The 21,400-nt window shown below is 37.2% G+C and overlaps 3 protein-coding genes across 3 annotated transcripts in view; 2 read left to right on the top strand and 1 right to left on the bottom strand.

Annotated features, from left to right (window-relative positions):
* The window catches only part of LOC129737794 (protein pellino), a 105,656-nt gene extending 89,542 nt beyond the window's left edge, over nucleotides 1–16,114 (top strand). Inside the window, exons 4-7 of the mRNA XM_055728958.1 lie at nucleotides 11,312–11,599; nucleotides 11,669–11,822; nucleotides 14,242–14,419; nucleotides 14,485–16,114. Of these exons, the coding sequence (XP_055584933.1) occupies nucleotides 11,312–11,599; nucleotides 11,669–11,822; nucleotides 14,242–14,419; nucleotides 14,485–14,611 (747 nt within the window). The 3' untranslated portion in view covers nucleotides 14,612–16,114. The remainder of the gene's footprint in view (nucleotides 1–11,311; nucleotides 11,600–11,668; nucleotides 11,823–14,241; nucleotides 14,420–14,484) is intronic.
* A 1,536-nt stretch (nucleotides 16,115–17,650) lies between these two features.
* LOC129737815 (uncharacterized) lies at nucleotides 17,651–18,808 on the top strand. The gene is made up of 2 exons (XM_055728979.1): nucleotides 17,651–17,861; nucleotides 17,936–18,808. Exons 1-2 carry the CDS (start codon nucleotides 17,755–17,757, stop codon nucleotides 18,639–18,641), a joined length of 813 nt encoding a protein of 270 aa, XP_055584954.1. The 5' UTR covers nucleotides 17,651–17,754; the 3' UTR covers nucleotides 18,642–18,808.
* Nucleotides 18,634–20,956, bottom strand: LOC129737806 (histone RNA hairpin-binding protein). Its single transcript, XM_055728969.1, has 6 exons — nucleotides 20,530–20,956; nucleotides 20,145–20,438; nucleotides 19,922–20,060; nucleotides 19,275–19,671; nucleotides 19,083–19,205; nucleotides 18,634–19,020 (listed from the first exon to the last, which is right to left on the bottom strand). Exons 1-6 carry the CDS (start codon nucleotides 20,533–20,535, stop codon nucleotides 18,978–18,980), a joined length of 1,002 nt encoding a protein of 333 aa, XP_055584944.1. The 5' UTR covers nucleotides 20,536–20,956; the 3' UTR covers nucleotides 18,634–18,977.
* Between the last annotated feature and the right edge of the window lie 444 nt (nucleotides 20,957–21,400).

Raw genomic sequence — 21,400 nt, forward strand, 5'->3', positions numbered from 1 at the left:
TTTTTAAAATGTATAAATGTATTTGCAAATATTATAAAATGTCTATTTGTTCAGTCAATAAATCTTGTAAAAGGTATTAAACACTTAAACAGTGTGTGCTTAAATCGTGAAAAATATAAAATCTCACGATGGAAAATCGGGAAAAATGGAAATTCGAAAAAGGAAACCCGCTGGCCATCTTGGGAATGCTAAAATAAAAAAAAATTACGTAGTGTCCAAAAAAGCTGAAGTTAGAAGCTACACGTTGCACACAAGGATATATTTTTTTAAAACGTTTTAAGATCATGACCACAAAAAATTAAAAAAAGTGGTTAGAAAACCGTAAATTAATGAACCGTCATAATTTTTTGAGTCACACTAAATAAATTTTGAAAAGTTTCCAATGTTGACGTAATTGAGCATATTTTTGCATTTTTAGATTGTCAAAATACGAAACACAGAATATGTGACAAATTTTCCAAAGTAGCTGATTTTTTTTCAATTTTTTTGTCAATTTGCAATTTCTTAGATTTTCTAAGACTTAAATTTAATTTTGCACTGGATTTTCAGTATGTTAATTCAAGATTTCCAAAATAAATTTATATTGTATGTATGTATGTATGTATGTATGTATGGTTCTCCCATCGGTAGCAGGTCCAGCCTATGTCTGTGTGGCTTTCAAATTGCTTCTAGGGCTTTCACGACCGATGGTTCGTCGAGGGAAGGCAATTTCCAAAATAAATTTATATTCGCCAGAAAATAATTTCATACCGATTCTACTGGTGTAATTACATAAGAACTGCGGTACATTACAAAAATATGATAAAGAAAAATGTGACATACTTTCTGAACTTTCACAAGTCAGCGCAAACTACCGCAAACAAAAGCAAGCGTCCGCGTAAATTTTCTGGATTTCTTTTAGTTTGATATATTAGGTGTGTTCAACAGAACTCAATCGAAATCAATTGAAATGGATTGACAGTTGATCAGCTGTTTTTCCAATTGACTTCGATCGATTTCTATCAGGCTGCTGAATGAACAGCCAGACACTAATACTAATGCGCTTAGTTTGTTTTCATTTTTTATTCGGCTGCGCGCTTCAAGCATTCGTCCACAAATTTTGCGGACAGCAAACGCTGAGGCTGAGATGCGACGTGAGATGATCGCGCAACCGGAATTCATCTAGACGATCGGGAACTTTTCTATGAAAAGAATGACGATGACGATTATGTTCACCTATAGCCAAGCGGCTGAGAAACCTGCTGAAGGAATGGCAGAAAACTTGGTAGATACCAAGGGGCATAGCATCAAGGAATGGGTTTCTATAATATGTTGGGTACACGTACCGATATCGCGAACCGATTTTAAAGCAAGGGTCAGTATGTCTACCGCGATAAAGTCCGACGGATGTGCGAACAGAACAAATCGAGTTTTGTTGTTGCTTATCCGAATTTGGTGAACAACCAACATGTTCAGGCCTATTTTTGCCAGAAACACCTTTTCAAAAATTGGAAATTAGAGATAAAATTGCCAGGGAAATGGTCTTGAGCATCTATCCCACATACAAACATAATATTAAATGTCATCATGATATTAAGAAATAAAATTCAGGGTATTAATTTAAAATTTATTTTGCATCTTACCATATTTGACAAAAACTTTCACCACACTTTTGTATCAGTTGCTGCAGCAAGAAGAAGAAGTTGCAAGCACACCGAATGATGAGACCAACGCAGAAACACCGACACCGCACCAACGGATGCTACCAGCACCGCACCACCCAAGACGGACCACATCAACACGGACTCCCTGCAGCAACTGATTTTACTGACACCAGACTGCTAGCACTGCACCACCACCCCGGCACAGAACTACTGGCACAACACCACTGACACAGCACCACCGACGCTGCACCGGTTGACTCCACTGTAACTTGCACTGCACGACAGAAATGAAAAACAAATCGAAACAGCTGTTTTTGACAGTAAACAACTGCATGTGTGTTAGTGTAATAGAAATCGATAGAAACGAATCCTGCCTCTGAGCTTGATCGTTTTCGATTGGTTTCGATCGATTTCGATTGGCTTCATTGAACGTCAATTGGATTCGTTTCGATCACAACATTGGCTGAGTGAACAACAATTTACCAATCGAAATCGATTGAAACCGATTTCAATTGGCTGTTGAACACGCTTATTATGTCAAGTCAATTGCAGCGATGTAATTACAGTGCAAAAAATCTAATAAATTGCAAATTAACAAAAATTTCGAAAAAAAACCAGCAACCTTTTAAAATTCGTCAAAAATTTTGTGTTTCGTATTTTAAAAATCTAAAGATGCGAAAATGTGCCAAATTATGTCAACTTTCCAATTCTGCTTCCAAAATTTATTTGGCGTGACTTTAACAATTTTGACGTTTCATTGATTGAAAAGTACGGTTATCAACGAGCAATCGAGCTCTGCCGATCAACTGCTGGACCTTCTATTCGGATAAAATCCCGAGTCGATGGGTGGGGTTAGAGAAACAAGAGAGATCAATAGCGGGAAAAGATCACATGCGGGATATACATGGTGTTTTCGATAGAAGGCAGGCTCGATTGCTCGTGTTGGCCGGTTTCATCGTGTTCACCGTGGTGAAATTGGCTAACGCGCCGTTGTACTGAAGCGGAGTTTGCAGGTTCAAGTCCTGCCGGTGAGCCGTTGTATCTTTTTCGAAAAATTCATGATATTTAAGGCTTATGTTTTTTCGTTCTTTGATAGCTCCATGTTTCTTTAATTCTTTCCATCACCTACGAAAATGTGATTATTTTCAGGTACAAATATATACCAAGCGATTTCATAACATTAGTATTGATTTCAAAAATGACCCTAAATCGACTCAGTCTAATGTTGTAGTATTATCGCCTATAGCTTTTTGGTAGAAAATACTAAAGGATGGATATAGTAAAATTAACGTGACGCCGTATTTGAAAAAAACATGTAATTTTCCGTTTTTTTGTAGGTATGTGTAAAAGTACAGGGATCCCACGATAGAAATTATGTAATCCGGCACTGGTTAGAGTAACCAAGCATTAAGTAATAATGATTGGGTTAAAATTTGCTTCCCACCACATGAAGGCTTCGAGGATAGTGGTTCCCTTCGTTGACCGAAGTAAGTTAAACCAGCATTTGCTTCCTTTTGTCTTGAGACTACCATGTAAGTCCGGGACACAATTTTCAAGAGCAGGGGAAGAAATTTTTATGCTGCGGGGCTTGTCCGTCACATTAGCAACCTTCCAATATTGTACAGGTACGCAAGTTTTTTGTTGTGTTTCAGTGGGTTGTTGTGTTGTGGTTTATTGAAGCGAATAAACTGGTCCCAGAAAAAGACCTCGCAATCCACTGAGAACCAAAGGTTAGTCTTTTATGGAACCGAGCCCTCTGAGTTGAAAGCAAGAAAAAAAGCTAGTAAAGTTGTACGTACCAGTATCGGTGATTTGCCATTGATTATTTGGTCATGAACTTCATTGCTGGTTAAAAGTGGCAGGATGAAAATTAAATTACTAACTTCTAGGAAATAATAAACGAACAACATCAATCGTCAAAACTGCAGGTTAAAAATTCCAGAACAGCCCTAAACACCTGTTGATTTCGCAAAAACCGAAGGACGAATATAACGATGGAATTGGCGAGAAGCCGAAACCCATATTGTAAAAAAGGGTTCTTTTCCCGGAAGGTTTCTCTCGTTTTCATCACAATCATCATCACGGACGTCCTTCATAGAACGGCAGATGGATAAATGCAGCAGTTTTGTATTTGTCGTGGACGTAGCCGTTTCTAGACTCTCCAGTTTTGGCGCTGTTCCACACTAAATACTACTAGAAGCAACGTGTTCCAATTCATACGGACCTCGACACCTGGGATCTGTGGCTGGAAGGCTGAATGTGCTTGAATTTCCCTCGGAACGAAGAAGGGTTTTGCTTGGTAAAAGAAATTCCACCCTTATTGCCAATAGTATGAGAGAGTTAACCAGCTTTGTGGTCTACCGAACGAGACTGACGGCTGAGCTTATAAAATGACGCTACCATACGCACACAACAGTTACCAAAAGCTCAATCAGGCTTACTAGCCTTTTCTCGATATTTTTTGTTTTACAGATTGAATCATACCCAAGCAACATTTTTAACGGCTGATGGTTTTATAGGAAAATATGACAGTTGAAGTGATTTCTGCACCTTCTTTTAAGACCAAATCCAAATTACAGTCCACATGTCCAGACACCTTAAGTTTGATGCATTTGATATCTTAGACAAATTTGTATGTACAACAACTAAATGCGGTCATTTTGAATGAACAAAATTTAGGTTGGTTCATAATGTTTCTGAGATATGAAAATTATTTTCTGACTGTGATTAGACAGAGGCCTTCATTGTTCTACAATATTAAAGAACCTAATTATTCATGAAGACATCAAACATCAAATAAAATATTTTAGGTAATTTGTTTTCATAAGGTTGGCGTGGTCCTACAAAAAAAATTCTCGTTATATCCAAGGAATATTTAAAGGAGGTAGTGCCGAGGCAGCCTTGCTTTAGTATTAGTACCGCCTGTGACGTCACTGTTTCCAATAATCTGTGAATTTATATGGAATTTTTTCAATGTTTGTTAGCAATTAAAAAAAATTGAAGATTTTTTCAACTTCGAAGGCACACAATTCTAGAAATATTATTGTTCTTCAAGACTGATACTAAAAAAGTTGAATGTAGTAATTGTTTTGCTTTAATTCAGACGATTGAAGTTGCTGAGATATCCTAACTCAAATTGACAAAACTTGATAATTAGTTCAAAATTTTGCTTATAAATGTTGAAATCAGTTAGGTTTGAACCGTTGATAAAATAAAATAACCAAAAATAGTATTTTTCGAATCCAACCACAATCTTTTATTGGAATTTAGTAAACCAAAGTTGCAATGGTTTTATTGGGGTTAATTGTTCTAAATTAGAAATTCATATGGTACACCATGTTAGATTCAAATCATGACGATGAGGTGCACTGCCATAAACTACCAATCAGACCTGGTCGCAGAATTATTAGCAAGAAATATTCATTTCAAACTCACGGTCGGGGGCGAGATGAGGATCAAAGCGGTTCGTTTGTTTTCGAGAGCTTGTGTTCTGATTATTGAATTATATTCGAAATCGAGATTAAAGTGTTCGGGAAGTGTTCGGAAAAGTATTTTTAATCCATAAACTATAAAATTGTAGCTCTTTGTGTCGAGAGAATGAGGAAATTAGTTTTTTTATCCAATCTTGAAGAAATTTAACAAGCTGGAATCGTTTTCCCCCTTTGTGCTGTCCCGTCGCTGTCAGCTAGCTAGCCGGATTGCTATGATGGGATGTATTTGCTATTTTACGATGTTAGGCACCCAAAGCCCCCAAAGTTTAATGTTGTGTTTCAATTTAATGTATTTCCTATTCATTTGTTACAAAAGAACGATCGTAAGTTTTGAATTATTTAAAGGTACACATTTTGTGAGTGCTTGGAGTTATTTTGATGAATAATTGAATTTGTGCCAGTGACATTTGATAATCAATGTTCGACGAATATTTCGAGCCGCGATCCGCTAAAGCGCTGCACGGAACTGGAAATCATAGCGAGCAGACTGGAAAGAGGAATTCACCATCAATTAACACAGGCCAGATGTTTTACTTTTATTTGGTGAGTTCGTTCCATGATGTTAATTTTACTTACATGAAGTTAAATAAGGGTTAGATTCTGAGTGTTTCCACCCTTAATTCTTCAGATTTAGGCTTTATTTGAATATTATCGACTGCAGGGAATCGATTCCAGAAATTTTGTGGCACAGAAATTTCCAGAATTTTGTTCATTCATGGTTGAGTGTGTTATATTATATGTTTCATGTTTACGGATTGATTGTTTGTGTGAAACATTTTCGCAAGAAGTTTTAGCTTTGGTGACCAGGACACAATTGAACCATTTAATGTTTTGAATTTGGACTATTATTATAGTTTATTTCTTTCTATTAAAAGGGTTAATTTACAAAAAAAAACCTTTCGAGTTCGTAACAGACCTCGAAGGGTTTTATGTTCTATTAATATTTCCCTATTTTCTTTTTTATTTTCAAGAGCGAGTAAAGGCGCTTTATCCTTGGTCGATGACCAGAAATGATTGTACATCGAAATCCAAAATAATTGAATGAAAATAAAAAATCTTAGAATTTTAAAATCGTTATATTTATTAAATCACTTCTACAAAATGCATATATTCTTCGGTTTTGTGATTTCTTTGTACAAAATGGATCATTTCCAGCCACTGAAGAGGAACCTTTGCGATTTGTGGAATTACTTCAAATAACGCGTGGTTTTTCCATCAAGGAGCATTTTTCTTAGCATGCTTCCAACGACATTGCCCATTTGAAACGTATGGTACTGGTGGTCCACGTTTCTTCTGTTCCTGTGTTCCAGATGTCTCTGCGTTCTCTGCTCCATGGTAGGCCCAACCATTTTATGTTTTTCATCATTTTAGTGTTTTTATGTTAAAATGATAAAAAACATGAACAAAGACAAGAAGAATAGTAACTCACTTTTATTATTCTTTGGGACTCAGACATAAGTTCTGGCTGTGGAAGTACGATAAGTGATAAGTGATAAGTGATATGGCTCTCGGCACTACCTTCTTTCAATATTCCTTGCGTTATATCTCGTTTGTTTCTGTTTTTAAGTTCTTAGGCAATTAGTGTTGAAAAATGACTCTTTTTGAGCTACGATGAAACAAGTCAAAAATTTTATCGTTGATTGCATTTAAAAGTGCAATATATAAAAAAACACTGGAGGTATGTTTTTTGTTTAAAGCGTTTAATCGTTATTTGAAGTTAAGCAAAAATAGCTAAAATCTCTAGAGAAATAGATAAAATTTGTAACTGTGTTTTTCAAGAATTCAGAAACTACTAGACCGATTGGTTTCTTTGTTTGGTTTTGTTTACGGCCCCCGGTATTTGTTTTTACCTGTTTTTACTATCAATGTTTCAAGTGCCATTGGCACCGAGAAAGATTTGATTCGGTTCATTGAAATGATTCAAGAGTGAAAATTGTGAGCTTCGAGTTAATTGAACGATTGCATCTCAGGAATGTTCGTGGACCAGAATTTCAAGGGGTTGTGGAAATAATAGGAGAGAGAAGTCTTATGTTCGAAATATTGAACTCAATGTGTTACTTCTTTTTGCCAGAATCAAGCTGGGGTTGTGTTTTCTCCTCTGTTGCAAATTTATCGTGAACATGAACCAAAAGTTCAATATTAGCAGGCAGCATTCTGGGTTAAATTTGATATTGATTTTATTTCGAATTTTCAAATGAAAATGAATGTTGAGGAGTTAAACAGTGGTTTAAAAAAACGCATAAAAGCTTAGGAAGTCTTACTTGTTTTAATTTTCCAGAAAAGGAGTTGTTTGGTAAGTTTATACAATTTTAATAATATGGAGCTCTCTTTCGGTGTAACAATAAAGGCGTATCGAAATTAATTGTTTTGAATGTAATGTACAGAATGAGTAATTATAGCTTATTAAGTTTTAAGAAAAATGTGACGTAAAAATTTTCGTGTTTGAATATTCAAATAAATTTAGTTTCAATGTTTTTTTTTTAATTTCTTGTTTCATGTTAAAAAAAACTGCGGGTTTTGATTTCAGTTTAAATTGTTTTGTTTAGGTGCGTGCGTGACATTTCCCTTTCTAAAACAAAAAGAGAGAATGAAAGATAGTTTACCGTCAAAGATTGGCATGCAACATTTCTTTTGGAAACTGAATATTGTTTCCAAGAATCAATCTAGAGAGAATTTCAAATATACCTAATCAATAAAAAATAAAAATTTCTTTCATTTCGCTTCATCATATTTAAAAAAAATCAAATGATAATACGTATTCGAGAAAACGTTTTACTTCTTGTCTTTGGACTAAAATGTCTCCGGTTTCAACGAACTAGGCATCGAAAAAAGTGAAGTAAAGCAGAAATATAATGTTAAAAAAATAAAGTCAATATTTTGCTGAGATAATTGAATACTCAACTTCAACACAACTTATACCTCGTGAAATTTGTTTGCAGTTAACTAGGAAAAGGACCTTTAAAATAGATCTGTCACTTAGTTTGATTCAGTAAACAAAAAGAAATTTCGTTTAGTTTTTTGTTATTGAAATTTTTCTAGTTGCCTAAAAAAATTCAGTTCAATCAGATTTTATCAGCAAGGTTCATTTAATAATTCACACTAGAGATTAGGAACCGAGTTGAATTCGTTATAATTAAGTAAATGATTATGTAAACCTAGCTTCGAATTTTAGAAACATAGTTTTGTGTAGTTTAGCAAAACTAGTTGGATGATTCAGTGAGTACAGAAAGTTGAAGGAACAAATGCTCATACTCAAACTGTATTTTCAATCTCGATGATCGAAAGTAAAAAAATATTAGTAGGAAGAACCAGCGATTTTTTAAACTTTTGTTAAAGGAATAAAAAGAACAAATCATTTTATAATTTGAAGATGGAAAATCTAAACAAAATACTTACAAGTTGTAAAATAACAATTACTGAAATTCTGAACAAAGCCATCGAAGTCAAGAAAAATGGTGAAAAGCTCGAAACTCGCACTTCAATGTTTGAAAATTTTAACGTTCATCACTTCAAATTTTTGCTATAATAGTTTAATTGTTGAGTAATTAAATTAAAGTTGTTTGAACTTTTTCAAATTCAAATCGATAGTTTAGTTTCCGTAAGTATTCTGTATCTTTACTCTGATAAACTATAATAATCACAGTGTCGTTTGAATGAAGAACAGTAATATGAAATATTTGAATAAATGAATGACTGGATATCAAAAATTGAATCACGTGACGAATTAATCGAGTTATTCAGTTTTCTCAAGAAAAGGTTTATTTAAAAAAATGATAGTTTAATTGTGTATAGCCTGAACCCATAAATTTAAATCGAATTATGGTAAATTGCTCAGACAGTAAGGTAATTAAAACGGTTTATTATCATAATATGTGGGAATAACAGCATTAGTTTCATATTCTGAATATTCAGGCTTTATGTTCGGGTTTTGCATCGTGGTACAGATGACTTTGTAATTTTTTTTTCTGTAACATAGTTTTTTTTTTCTTTTACATTCAATATGAAGCTTTACATTTCCTTTTCAGCGTCATCTTCTCACAGCTATTTAAACGCCACAAAAAAAATATTCTTCTTTTAACACTTCGTAATCAGTTTTTCAAAATAATGCATAACAAATACCTGACAGAAGCAATTCATTCTGAATTTATTTATTCACAACAAATCATCTGAATTAAAACTTCTTACAATTACCGGAACAAATAATATTGACACATTCAACTCGATCAAATGACCTTATGAAAACGCTAAAAGCTGTTAAATTTGCTAGGATAAATAAAAAAAAATTAGAAATATCGACTATCGAAAAGATACTAATTAAATTCAAAGAACAAATAACAAGCGGTATAGGAATCGTTTTTTTGTTGTGAATTCGTCAAAGTAGGTCTCTAACGATGCTTAAAAAAAAAACAAATACATGCACCAAAATGCTTCAAGTCCTGCGTGTTGTTGTTATTTGAGTTTCAATGAATCAAAGTTCTCCACAAGTTCAGTAAATATTACTCAAAATTATCTTAAAATTTCACGTTTTTACTTATAATATTCTAATATTCCAATTTGACAAAATAAGTCTTCACGGTCATTTTCCTATCCTATATCCCAGATTCCTAATATAATAACCTTTTTGTGGATGAAAAATATGAGATAGTTTAAGGTAATGCAGAAAAAATAAATTTTTGTTTCCAACATTCAAGTTTATAAAACAGCCTTATTCGAGAGTGTTATAAAACTAAACAAATTGCAATAAACTAGGGCTTCAGTTTTAGTAGGTAATAACTTTAAAAGATCGCACTGGTCAAAAGTGTTTCCTGATCATATCCTTTAACCCACACTCCCAAAACAAAATTATTTGCTAGGATGCAGAGGTAACCTCGGTCCTAAAGCATAACATTTATCTTTCATCCTTTTCTCTCTTTCAACCTATCTATTGACTACTAGGACGTGGCCGGCGCCGTTATTGACGTTCAAAGAGAGAGCATGAGTTTTGTTCACTGTGAATGTGCTGTCAATCCCAGACGCAATTCTTTTGACCTTTGGGCAAAATTGATGGCCTCGGTCAATCATGGAGTAGCAACCATTGGCGATGTGGAATTCGTTCTACTGAGCCACGCCTGCGATTATGGAATTCGAAATGCAATTAAATTAATTGCCATGAAAATAAAGAATGATAATTAAATACATTGAAAAAGTCGAACGGAATTCATTAATTTTGATTTATTACTTAAAACTATGAACAAAGCATTTCGGGTTCAATGATTAAAGGTGGATGTGAGTAGTCAATCAAGCTAAGCTAATTCAGAAACTACTAGACCGATTGATGTGAAATTTGGCATGAAATAGTTTTCCGAGTAAACATTTTTTCCAGTGAATTTTCGAGTCCTTCCCTTCTAAGGGAGGAAGGGCTCCCATACATAACAGTCGCATAAGCTATTTATTAGCTTAAAAAAAGAGATTTACTACTAATAAGGAAAAAGATGTTGGTCACACACACACAAGTTTGCAAGAGTAATCTTATAAGGTTGCATAGTTGCATCCCTCCCAACTAACGCAAGTAAAAGTTCATAAAAATCGTTACTCGAAGTCGGAGTAAATGGTTTAAATCGGATATGATAAAAAGTCCGCCATGTTTGCAGATTTTGAAGACGATTTTGTTCCTTTGCTTTCTCGCCCGCGTGGGTCAAGTGAGAGAAAAGCTTTGTTGTTCTCTTTGCGACCAGCAGTGCAACCAGATTTCTAAAAATTAGATGGTGTATTTGCAAGAATTGCCCAATGACAGAGGCAACAAATATTGTCGCTGTCAACGGTTCGCATGCGTTGAGAAAAAACTTGTGTTCTCTTGCACTCTTTCAGTATGTGTGAATAAGGTGTCGAATATCCTTCAAACGATGGGGACCACTTACAAGACTGAGTATAGTTAATTAGTATTCTATAAGAACTGAATAGCGTTCTCTTCAGCTTGATTTTTAAAATTTAAAATTATCAATAAGAACATACATTTTGGGATGAATAGAATAACGTTTAATAGGTCGATTAATCTTTCATGAAACTGTTTTAAGGGACTTTTTTGCTCAAGAAAAGCATACAAAATAAGTCTTAAAACTTTCCAAAGCAAAACTTCCGGATCTAGATGCATTCCATCTAACCTCAGAGATATCTTTCGTTTTTTTGTGCTAATTGCAGGAAAAGGCCACCAAATGGCAGGACAACGTGGAAATCGATGGGCTCACAACGAACGGCGTGTTGATCATGCATCCCAAAGGTCAGTTCTGCGGTGGTTCGGCCGAGTGCGGTCTCTGGCGGGAAACGTCGGTGGGCGGCGATGTGTTCAGCCTCCGGGAGTGCCGATCTGCCCAGCAGAAGGGCCAACCCGTGTACGACGAAACCAACACCCTGCAGGACGGGACCCTGATCGATCTGTGCGGCGCGACGCTACTGTGGCGATCGGCCGAGGGGCTGCGACATTCACCGGTATGATTTCGGAAGACAAATTATCGAAAAAAAGACATTCATTTAAAACAAAATTCGTTTTCTTTGCAGACGAAGAAAGATCTTGAAAAACTAGTAGACGAAATCAACGCAGGACGTCCGCAGTGCCCGGTTGGCCTCAACACTTTAGTAATCCCCCGGAAGGTGTCGCTGGGCGATCATGTCAATCAGCCTTACGTGTATCTAAATTGTGGCCATGTTCAAGGTAATTGTTTTCTTTTGCTTCGATACGACGGATATTGACGATTTCCTCTACTAAAACTGAACGCCAAATTCTACTATTTTCTCCCACATAAATGTCGAAAAAAAAACCGAGTGTCTTTCGAGTTAGTGTTAGTTTCAATGTAGTTTCAATGTACAAGGATAGTCGAACTCAGATCAACAGTGATCTAAAAGGTGTTTCACTTGAAATTGTTTGATGTGTATTGTGTCTGTTGATTTTATCAGGTGCGCAAAGGTTTTCAAAATATTTTCGAGTACCTACTTGAAAAATCAGCATCTGTCACATCGCGACATCTAGAAAAATCTAAGAATTGCGGTTTCCGGAATAGTAAAACGTTTCAAAGAATGAATGAATGTGAATCGGAAGCCCAAATCCGGACGGAAAAGTACTCAACACAACAAAAACGATCACAAGAGCGAGGTTATTGCCTTCGAACCAAACCAAATGCCTCGGTCCGAGATGTGGCTAACAAGTGGCACGTTTTTTTTTTAAAGATAGAAATTTGACTTCAAACCGGGTGTTTGCTACCGTGAGTGGGTTCGTCCCACTAAAATCACCTTGGGCTTCGTATGCCAGATGTGCCCCTTGGTTTGACCCTATGGTACTACAACAAGGGGTTGGCTGTGCTCATGCACTTTTTACCCAGTCTGAAAGTCTTGGGATTAACGTATGCGTCCATCTTGCGTTGCTCGATGCGTCCCATTGCTCCTGCCACTTGAGCTTTTGCTTCGTAACACTCCTCATTCTCTGCCAGAGCTATGGCGATGGGTATCATACCCGCGCTGACAAAAGCTGTATCTGCTGATATGGTTATGTATACACAGGAAACTCGCATGGCTATCAGCCATGTGTGCTCCGTAATTCGGATCTGTTGCGCTCTACCTCTATGGCTGAGCTCCAGGTCGGTCCTCCGTATCATAGTTTCGACAGTGCTACACTCGCAAGGAGACGTCCCTTGCTACTCCTTGGATCATGGCAGTTCGGCAAAATCCAGGCCAATGCATCGATGACTTTCGATGCACTTTCACAACAGTATTTGACATGCGCACCAAAACTTAAGCGATTGTCGAGCATTACTCCGAGGTATTTCAGCTGCTGTTTCGAAAATGTCGTGTGTCCTCCAACAGTAATCTCCATGTGCGGTACAACTCTTTTGTTGGTCACAAGCAAAACTTCGGTTTTATGGTGATCTATCTGAAGCTTAACTCCCTCCATCTAGATGCCAACCCTTTCTACGGACACCGTTGCAAGGTCTTCTACCTCCTCGATTGCTTCGCCGGTGATCATGCACGATATTGTCAGCAAATCCAACTATCTGCACGCCTGCTGGTAGTTTCATCGTTAACACCCCATTATACATGGCATTCCAAAACACAGGTTCTAGTATGGAACCCTGTGGAACACCCGCTGTAAGGGCAGTAGATCGTAACCCAGTTTCGCTTTCGCACGTCATGACTCGATTTTCGAAGAAGCTTCCTGTTATCATGCAGAGGGTATTGGGCATACGGATCTGTGAAGCGCTTAGTCAATAACTTCCCAGCTGGCATTGTTGACAGTTTTCTTAAACCCGAACTGTCTGTCCGACAGTCCATTTCCGCCTCCTGTGTAGACATTATCTTCTCCAGTAGCTTACCAAGGGCGTCCAGCAGACAAATAGGTCTGTATGATGATGGATGCCCTGGAGGTTTTCCAAGTTTCGGTAGTAGCACCAATTTCGTCGTTTTAAAGTGTAATGTTAAAGTGGCACTTGTGTTCGTCTTTCGTACACAGAACCTGAAAACAATCTGGACTACGATCGTTAAGGTTCAGACGTCTCCAAACAAGAGACAAGAAGTAAAACACGACGGCGAAATGTCGTGCGCGCAAACTGTACGATCAAAAGTTGACCAAGCCACACTGTTACACAATGGATGATGAGATGTATATCAAGCCAGAATTTTATCAGATTCCTGGTAACCTGTACGTGAGGGCCAAGGAGAAGATGGATGTTTCCGAGGACCTCAGGTTAGGCACGTTAGGAAAACGGAGCACTCCGTTCGTCACCGACGGAACTATGAATATACACCCGAATATACCTTTCCTCAAGGTTCACTAGAGTCCGACGGTCTTCTGATCAGATTTGACATCCTGCCACTACTCTAACGGAGTGATAGAATGGTACAATGCGATCGGAGTCGATTTGTAGCTAAAGAGTTTGTGGTAGGACACGAAGTCTTAGTCTTTTCGTTCTTCTGGGAACACGACAGAGTTTAACTCCCAAACATGGTTTTGTTCGTCCGTGAACTAGTATTAATAATCGAAATCTCTCAAACTCCAGTAAAAAGCAATTTTGTCCTAGAAGATCGACCGACAATCCCATCAATAATTCTATCAATAAATATGTATCTTTCCCTCTTTGCAGGTCAACACGGCTGGGGTCAGGATAAGGCATCCAATGCGCGCCGGTGTCCGATGTGTCTAGAGCTCGGCCCGGTGGTGACGCTCTGTATGGGCGTAGAAAATGCATTTTACGTCGATTCTGGACCACCAACGTACTGTTTCAATCCCTGCGGGCACATGGCTACGGAAAAAACCGTCAAGTGAGTACACACTGAATTTATCGAAATTGGCTTTCGAGTGTTAATCCAAACTTCCTATTTTTCAGGTACTGGGCCAACGTGGACATTCCCCATGGCACAAACGGGTTCCAGGCGGTGTGTCCATTCTGCGCCACACCTCTACAAGGATCTCCTGGCTACATAAAACTTATTTTCCAGGATAATCTGGATTAATTTTTAGTGCGCGTGCAACCCGACGGCCAGCCAACCAGCTACACAAGAAAAATAAAACCTAAAAATGAATCAAATCAACTGCTAATAATCAACAAAACAAAAAAAGCAAACAAATGCCCCTTAATATCAAAAACGGTAAAGCTTGGTTCGGAAAAAAAGAATTTAAACTACACGGGGTGCGATAAGTAGAAATCGAAATCAACTGATTTGCATATAGTTTATAGCGTAAATAATTGTTAGAATACTTTTAAAACTAATTATTTTTTAAATAAATTACCCCAGCAGAACAACAACTGATTGAAACACACAAATACAAAAAAAAAAAACCGCACGCAAAAGTGGGTTCGGGAGAGCAGAAAGTCCATAAATTTCCTATTTTAGTGAGGAGAAACGAGAAACGTTGAGTGAGGAAGTTGGAGTTTGTTGGAGTTACGTCTCCGCAGTTTTTCGTATCCAGAACGAGGAACATAAAGCGTAAGTGATTGTAAACACTGATTAAGCCGAATCAAAAAAACAAATATTTTGTCACTGATTGTCGAAATAAGAGAACGAAAAAAAAAACGAAACAAGAGAAAGCGAATGGATGGAACACTTTGTGAGATTGCTGCTGTAAGCTTGAGTAAAACGAAAATTCTTAGAAAGCAACTTGAAAATGGTAAATTGTTTTGAAGCAAGGAAATACAGGTCACACTATACGTCGAAAGATGCTTATAATAGACGAAACAATTCACCAATCCTGTTTCGATATTCAAAATCCGAATTAAAAGAAAAATTTAAAATTACTCATCACCATCCCAGCAAAAGACAGAAAAACTCTATAACATTTGCCCTAACACTGCTACTATGCAAATACTTGAAACGCAAATCAGCAAAAAAAAATCTTTACTAGAGCCACACAACAATAAAAACGTTGACTGTTTTAAACATTGTTTTCCTCATTCATCTGGAAACGACAAAAATAAAAGCGATTTAAACTCAAGTAAATAAAAGATTTAAAGGGGACTACTAAAGCAACAGAATAAAAAGAAAACAAAATTTAATTACAACAAAAAAAAATACGGATCAACTATCCAGTGATGAATTCAGCGAAAACGTGAACTAAATAAATTTGAAATGACAGGAACATCATCACCAAAAGAGAAATCAAGTGAGAAAAGGCAAACGTAAGTAACACACAACGGTCAGTGGATGCATTTTGTCCTGAAATTTATTTTACCTACCTAGCTCGTGTAAAGTCAATCCCGTGTTTTCTCCAATCCGAGTAACAACAACAACAACAACGTTAGAATAAGTTTTTCTTGTTATTTTCCATTATTCTCGGTTTTTTAAAGTTGGTTTCAAAGTTTTTACTGTATCTTTATTTGGAAATCGAACTTATTCGGTTGATGCCGCAATTGGTTTAACAACGTGAGTTGATCTAAATACCTTTGCTTTGTTTTAAATGCCGCCACATCCCCCTCACCAAATGCCCAGAACATAAAATTGAAATCATCTTATTTACAATTTGAAAAGAAAAAATAACTTGGGGAAAACATTTCGCGCGTTTCTAACAATTTTTGTGCCTTTTTTTGGATTTCATTAGATGACGGTAAAAATTAAATTAAAAAAAGTCAAGTTCACCGAACAAAAAATCGAATAACCTAATAATCATGAGGGGTATATACATAGATTCGAGGACTGAGGGACAGGGACGATTCGAATACCTAACTGAACCGAAATAATGAGGCATCTCTGTTCAAACATGTTATCATGGGCGGGGGTGTGTGCTGTGTAGAGTAGCAGCAGCGTTTAGTGTTCGCGAGAGTAGTTGTGCAGGAGACGCGCGCAAAATTGTTCTCCTTTAATCTATATGCGTTCGAAAAACAACAACAACAAACATGCTTATCTTCTTATTTAATCTTATATTGTGTATAAAGTATTTCTTAAGTACATGAAAGTCTTAGTAAAAGCGTGTGTGTGATGTAAGTAAATGAAAAGTTTCAGTAGTCGAAAACAATCCGAAAAAGTCCTTCATGTAGGATTGAGAGTGTGCAACTTCGATCCATTGGCGTCTCACACAGGGAGAATCTGCACTTTAATCGTTTAGCTTCTGGGATTTTTGAAAAGGTCAGTTTCGCTCGTTTATTTTTTCTGCTGTATTTTACCAAATTTGTCACCCCTCAAGCCTACACCAAACTGAGTTGGTGTTGCAGGTCTTCCATTTTGTTTGGGAGGCTTCAAAACAGATTCAAGTGTCCCGAAAATTCGCTACAGCATCCAAAATACGTATTGCAACCGTTCCCTAACCTACCTATGCAGGCTTAAGACTGCCTGCGTAGTGCATATGTTGAGATTTTGTTTTGGTTATGTTCCTTTAATTAAAATTACTTAACGTTGAAAGTCGTATTAAAATTTAAAATCAATTCGTCAATTCTTATAAATTCTTCTTTTTTAACATAGAATATTCTTTTTCTTGTTCTAATTTCTTAATTTGAAACGGTTTAGACATATAAGTTTGACGGAGCCGACATCAGAGTTTTGTACATACAATGATTGCTAAAATCTATTTTACATTGATGTTAGGAAAAAAAAAAATGGAATATTCTTGTATGGAAACATCTGAAGAACACTACCTTGATGAAAATAGATACAAAATTCAGTTCAAAATCAAAATTAGTATACTCGTTCGTGATGTGATTTAAAAGTTTACGTTTAAAAAGACGGTTTCCAGCAAAAAAGTGAAACTGTTTCGCCCATTTTAAATATTACGCGAGAATATTGTCAAGAAAATCATTCGCAAGACTTGAGTCCATTATCCATTTTAACTCCGAAAACATTATTACCTTTAACGATAAATTTCAAGCTTCATGTCTGAAGATGATATTTTCTAAATTGAAAAAAAAAATGTTTTCCATTCTCGGAAGCAAATCAGACACTGAACAGGCCTATTCAAAATGCTTTGCTCGATTATAGCAGTGTTTATAGTTTCCTCTAGTCAAATCCAGAGTGCAGTAATTGTTGTCATCAAAATCGATGTATCATGATGCATCGAAATCGATGATTTTTTTTGTTTTATTTACAAGCAGATGCAAACGCAGCAGACAAAAAAAACTCAAGCTAAGGCCAAAGATTCGTTTCTGTCGCACTAAGCCTGGGTAATAATCATGAGTAAAATACCTTTCCGCTCGAAATTTAACTGGCCACTGGAAGAAGGGGACCCGGACAGTTTCATATCCCACAGCATTCAGGAGGACGCGGAAGAATGTGTTGAGTAAGTTTGCTTTTTAAAATGACTAATCACTTCTTAAACGACTTCAATGGTTTTTCGTTATATCATTGAAATAGGATTACCCAGGATGAGCTGCTTAATTTGGAGTCCTGCTTGGTTCTGAGTACACCCAATTCGGAGACTTTTTGTGAGCAATCAATTAGCACCAATCCGGTCTACAGAATCGTAAAATTAGCTCTCATTGCCGAATGTAGTAAAATCGAAACCTATCTAAATCGCACCGGTGAGTACCATCGTACCTACGATGGGGATCTGATATTCGATGGAGGGGACGGCAGTAAGCTTTACCGATTCGATTTGGATTTCGGCAAGCCTCACAACTGCATGGAGCTTAAGTTGCGGTTTGTAGCACCGCGAAACGAAAATCTTTGTCTTTATGGCATGCAGTTGGTTCTGCGAAAGAATGGCAATCCCATGGCAATGTTCTCAGCAGCCTTCAGTCAAGATCGGGGCGAAGAAATGTCTAGGGAAGAGCTTACCGAGAGAATGGCACAGTTGGGCACAAGACCAAATCACCAGTCTCTTCACATGTTCAATAACCATTCGTCTTCGTTGGGACGATTTTCGAATAGACCTGATCCTGGGACAAGTCATGGGCCTCCTTCCTTCACGGAAGTGCTTCTGAAGCAATATATCGACGATAAATTCAGCCAACTAGAGCAACTGCTGGATAAGAAATTTTCCGCGCTGGAAACGAAGCAGAACGAAAAACTAGATAGGATCCTAGCCCTTTTGGAAACAAACAATAAAGTGGTTCCTTAGTTCCTGATTTTTATTTAAATCTGTTTTCTAAATATTTGATTACGAAACTAATGTATAGTTATTCAACATATTATGTGTTCGATAAGATTTACATAACATAAATATAATAGATAATTATGTCTTAACTTAGGGTGCAAACAACGGAGTTTCCCCCAAAATTCCTCAAATTTTGAGTTGACATTTTTTTTATCTCACTTTCCTTGATTGTATTGGTAATTATCAGCCACGTTTTCATTCATCAACGTTTCTGCAAATACTAAGCACAACGTTCGCAAATGTTTGTCTAGCTCGACACAGACTAAACTTGATATCCACGATTATCAATATATATGTTTCTCAATTATCAGATTCATCCTCATTTTCTGCACCATTTTTGGATCTGAAAAAGATTTTTTTTATTTAATTTAACCAATAAAAATAATAATTTTCGTTTCAACTCACTTCGCATCCGGATCGAAGCAATGCAGTTTTTTGCGCCAGACTTTAACTAAACCGTCCCAGGCTCGACGACTATATTTGATATGTTTTGGAGGAGTCTTTGGATGATCTTTGCTTCTTTTGTCTCTGAAATAATAGTAAGAGAATAGAGCATTCGTAAAATGCTTCAAAAACAAATTTGCTCAAACAACTCACCTAGGGACCTCTCTGCAGTAGTTCTCATAACCCAGCGTATTTTTTCCATAATCTATCTGCTTCTGGCGGCGCTCCAGAATCGCCGGATCTTTTTCATACTCGATCGGTTTACGGCTACTCTGGCTGCTTCCGTCAGCCGAACTGCCAGAACTTTCCCTCCGGAAGCGTTCCCGCCCGTGGTCGTTCTCGTGTTTCTTGGACTTTTTGTGCATATTATCACCGGAGGAAACAGCACCGCAATTATCTTCATCCTCTTCGTCATCGTTGCTGAAGCGCGTGGCATGGCCATCTGCGCTTCCATCCTCTCCGTCTTCCTCTCCCGACAGCCGTCGTTTGAAGGGGGATTTTATCTTATCGTCACGGACCAGCTTCTCGAACTTTTCCACGTTGACTGATTCTGAGAATGGGAGGAATCATTATAGATAAATGTTTAGATTCGTCTTAAAAAACAATAATCATTCCAGTTTCTACCATCAATCAGAACGGGTTATCACTTTTGCCTAACAGATATTGCTGCAACATGGCATTTTTAAATATTAATTCGTTTCTTCAAATATTTTCATGATCAAGTGTCAAAAAAAATTCGCATATGACTGTAGAAAGTAGCTGACAAACCATAACCTCAAAACTCATATTGATCAACTCACCCAATATATCGATCTCAATCTTTCTGTCCGGGAATCGATCCCGGCTATTATTTTCGTCAACGGACATCTTGCTGTCACTGCTAGCCAATTCCTCGGAATGGCCCAACTGTATTGTCTTTAAAGTGGTCTCTTCGTCGTTCTACAATCAAGAAAAGCCGGCCGCATTAGAACACATTCATACAATTCTATACCGCATATCGCGGCAACTGACTTTGATACTCACCGAGTTCAGTTTTGCGTTTCCCTCGTCCTCCTGGATCATATCACACCAGGTCTTGCGTCTCGCTGACTGCTGCAGATGCTCGGACTGGCTTGAACCGTCCTGCCGGATGCGCTTGCTGTCCGGTTTGTTTACGTCGCCGTCGTCTTTTGTTTCCCCGGTGCTTGTCAATAGGGTAGCGGTCCTCTTTGTGGGCGTTGTTATCTTGCTGAGGGAACTGCTCGATTTGCAGGGAGACAAGTTTGACAGATCACTAGAAAGTGACATGCGGGAGTCCTCCTGAACGTCGAGTACCAGCTTCATAATTCAAATAGAAAAAAAAAAATAAATTAAATAAAAAAAAAGAACTCGCGCGATTTTCATTGATTTTAACTATCACTATACTTACAGCCATCGTAGATTCTAAATCACAAAACTATGTATATATTCGAAAATATATCGTCAGTTACTTTTCCGTTTCTAACTTGTTTCTTTGTTAAGGATTGTGGAACTATTTACTCGGTCGAAATAGATACGCTTATCTTCGAACTATAGAGGGTAAATATCTCTCTCAAACTTCCACTTATTTCCCACAATAAAACGACACCAAATCGCATCAATTGTCTGCTCTTTATAAAAACTAGTAAAAACAGTTCCACGGGAACGATGTTAAGGAACTTTTTTCAATCAAAAACGATCCCGTTAGTCTGTTGAATTTAAAACACCAATCTTTGCCGTCGAGCACAACCAAACGCTGGCAGGACGAATAGAAATCTGTTTGAGTGAGGGAAAATGCTCAGCGGTCCAAGCGATCAAGCAAGCGGACGGAAAATTGCGCGCGGGAAAACTTGACGATGTAAACAAACTTTTTTTGGCTCATTTGTGCGCGTTCATCGATTTTTTTTGGCTCATTTAAATTGCACTTAAATAAAATCCATGCACGAAAATTATATTCATTAACTTTTGACAAAATTAATTTTTATTTTCACCATTTCATCGAGTAAAATACTGCTTCTAAAAAGGAACATATTCTTCCAAGAATATTAGTTCACGAATCTTTAATCCTTTAACCTTCGTGCTGGTACAGAATTTGTTTTCATGCAATTGTTTTTTGAGGGTCAGGTGGTGCCACCTGTAGGGTTCTAGAGCTATTATCTCAGACGGTTGGCTGCGTTCACAAGTAAATAAATAACTATGGCTGCGTCTGCAGACGCCGCGGATACGCAGAGGTGCCAGGTGTCCAGATTTTCAGCATTTGTCCTGATATTCGAAAGACTGTC

Source organism: Uranotaenia lowii, chromosome 1, assembly GCF_029784155.1.
Source record: "Uranotaenia lowii strain MFRU-FL chromosome 1, ASM2978415v1, whole genome shotgun sequence".
NCBI lineage: Eukaryota > Metazoa > Arthropoda > Insecta > Diptera > Culicidae > Uranotaenia > Uranotaenia lowii.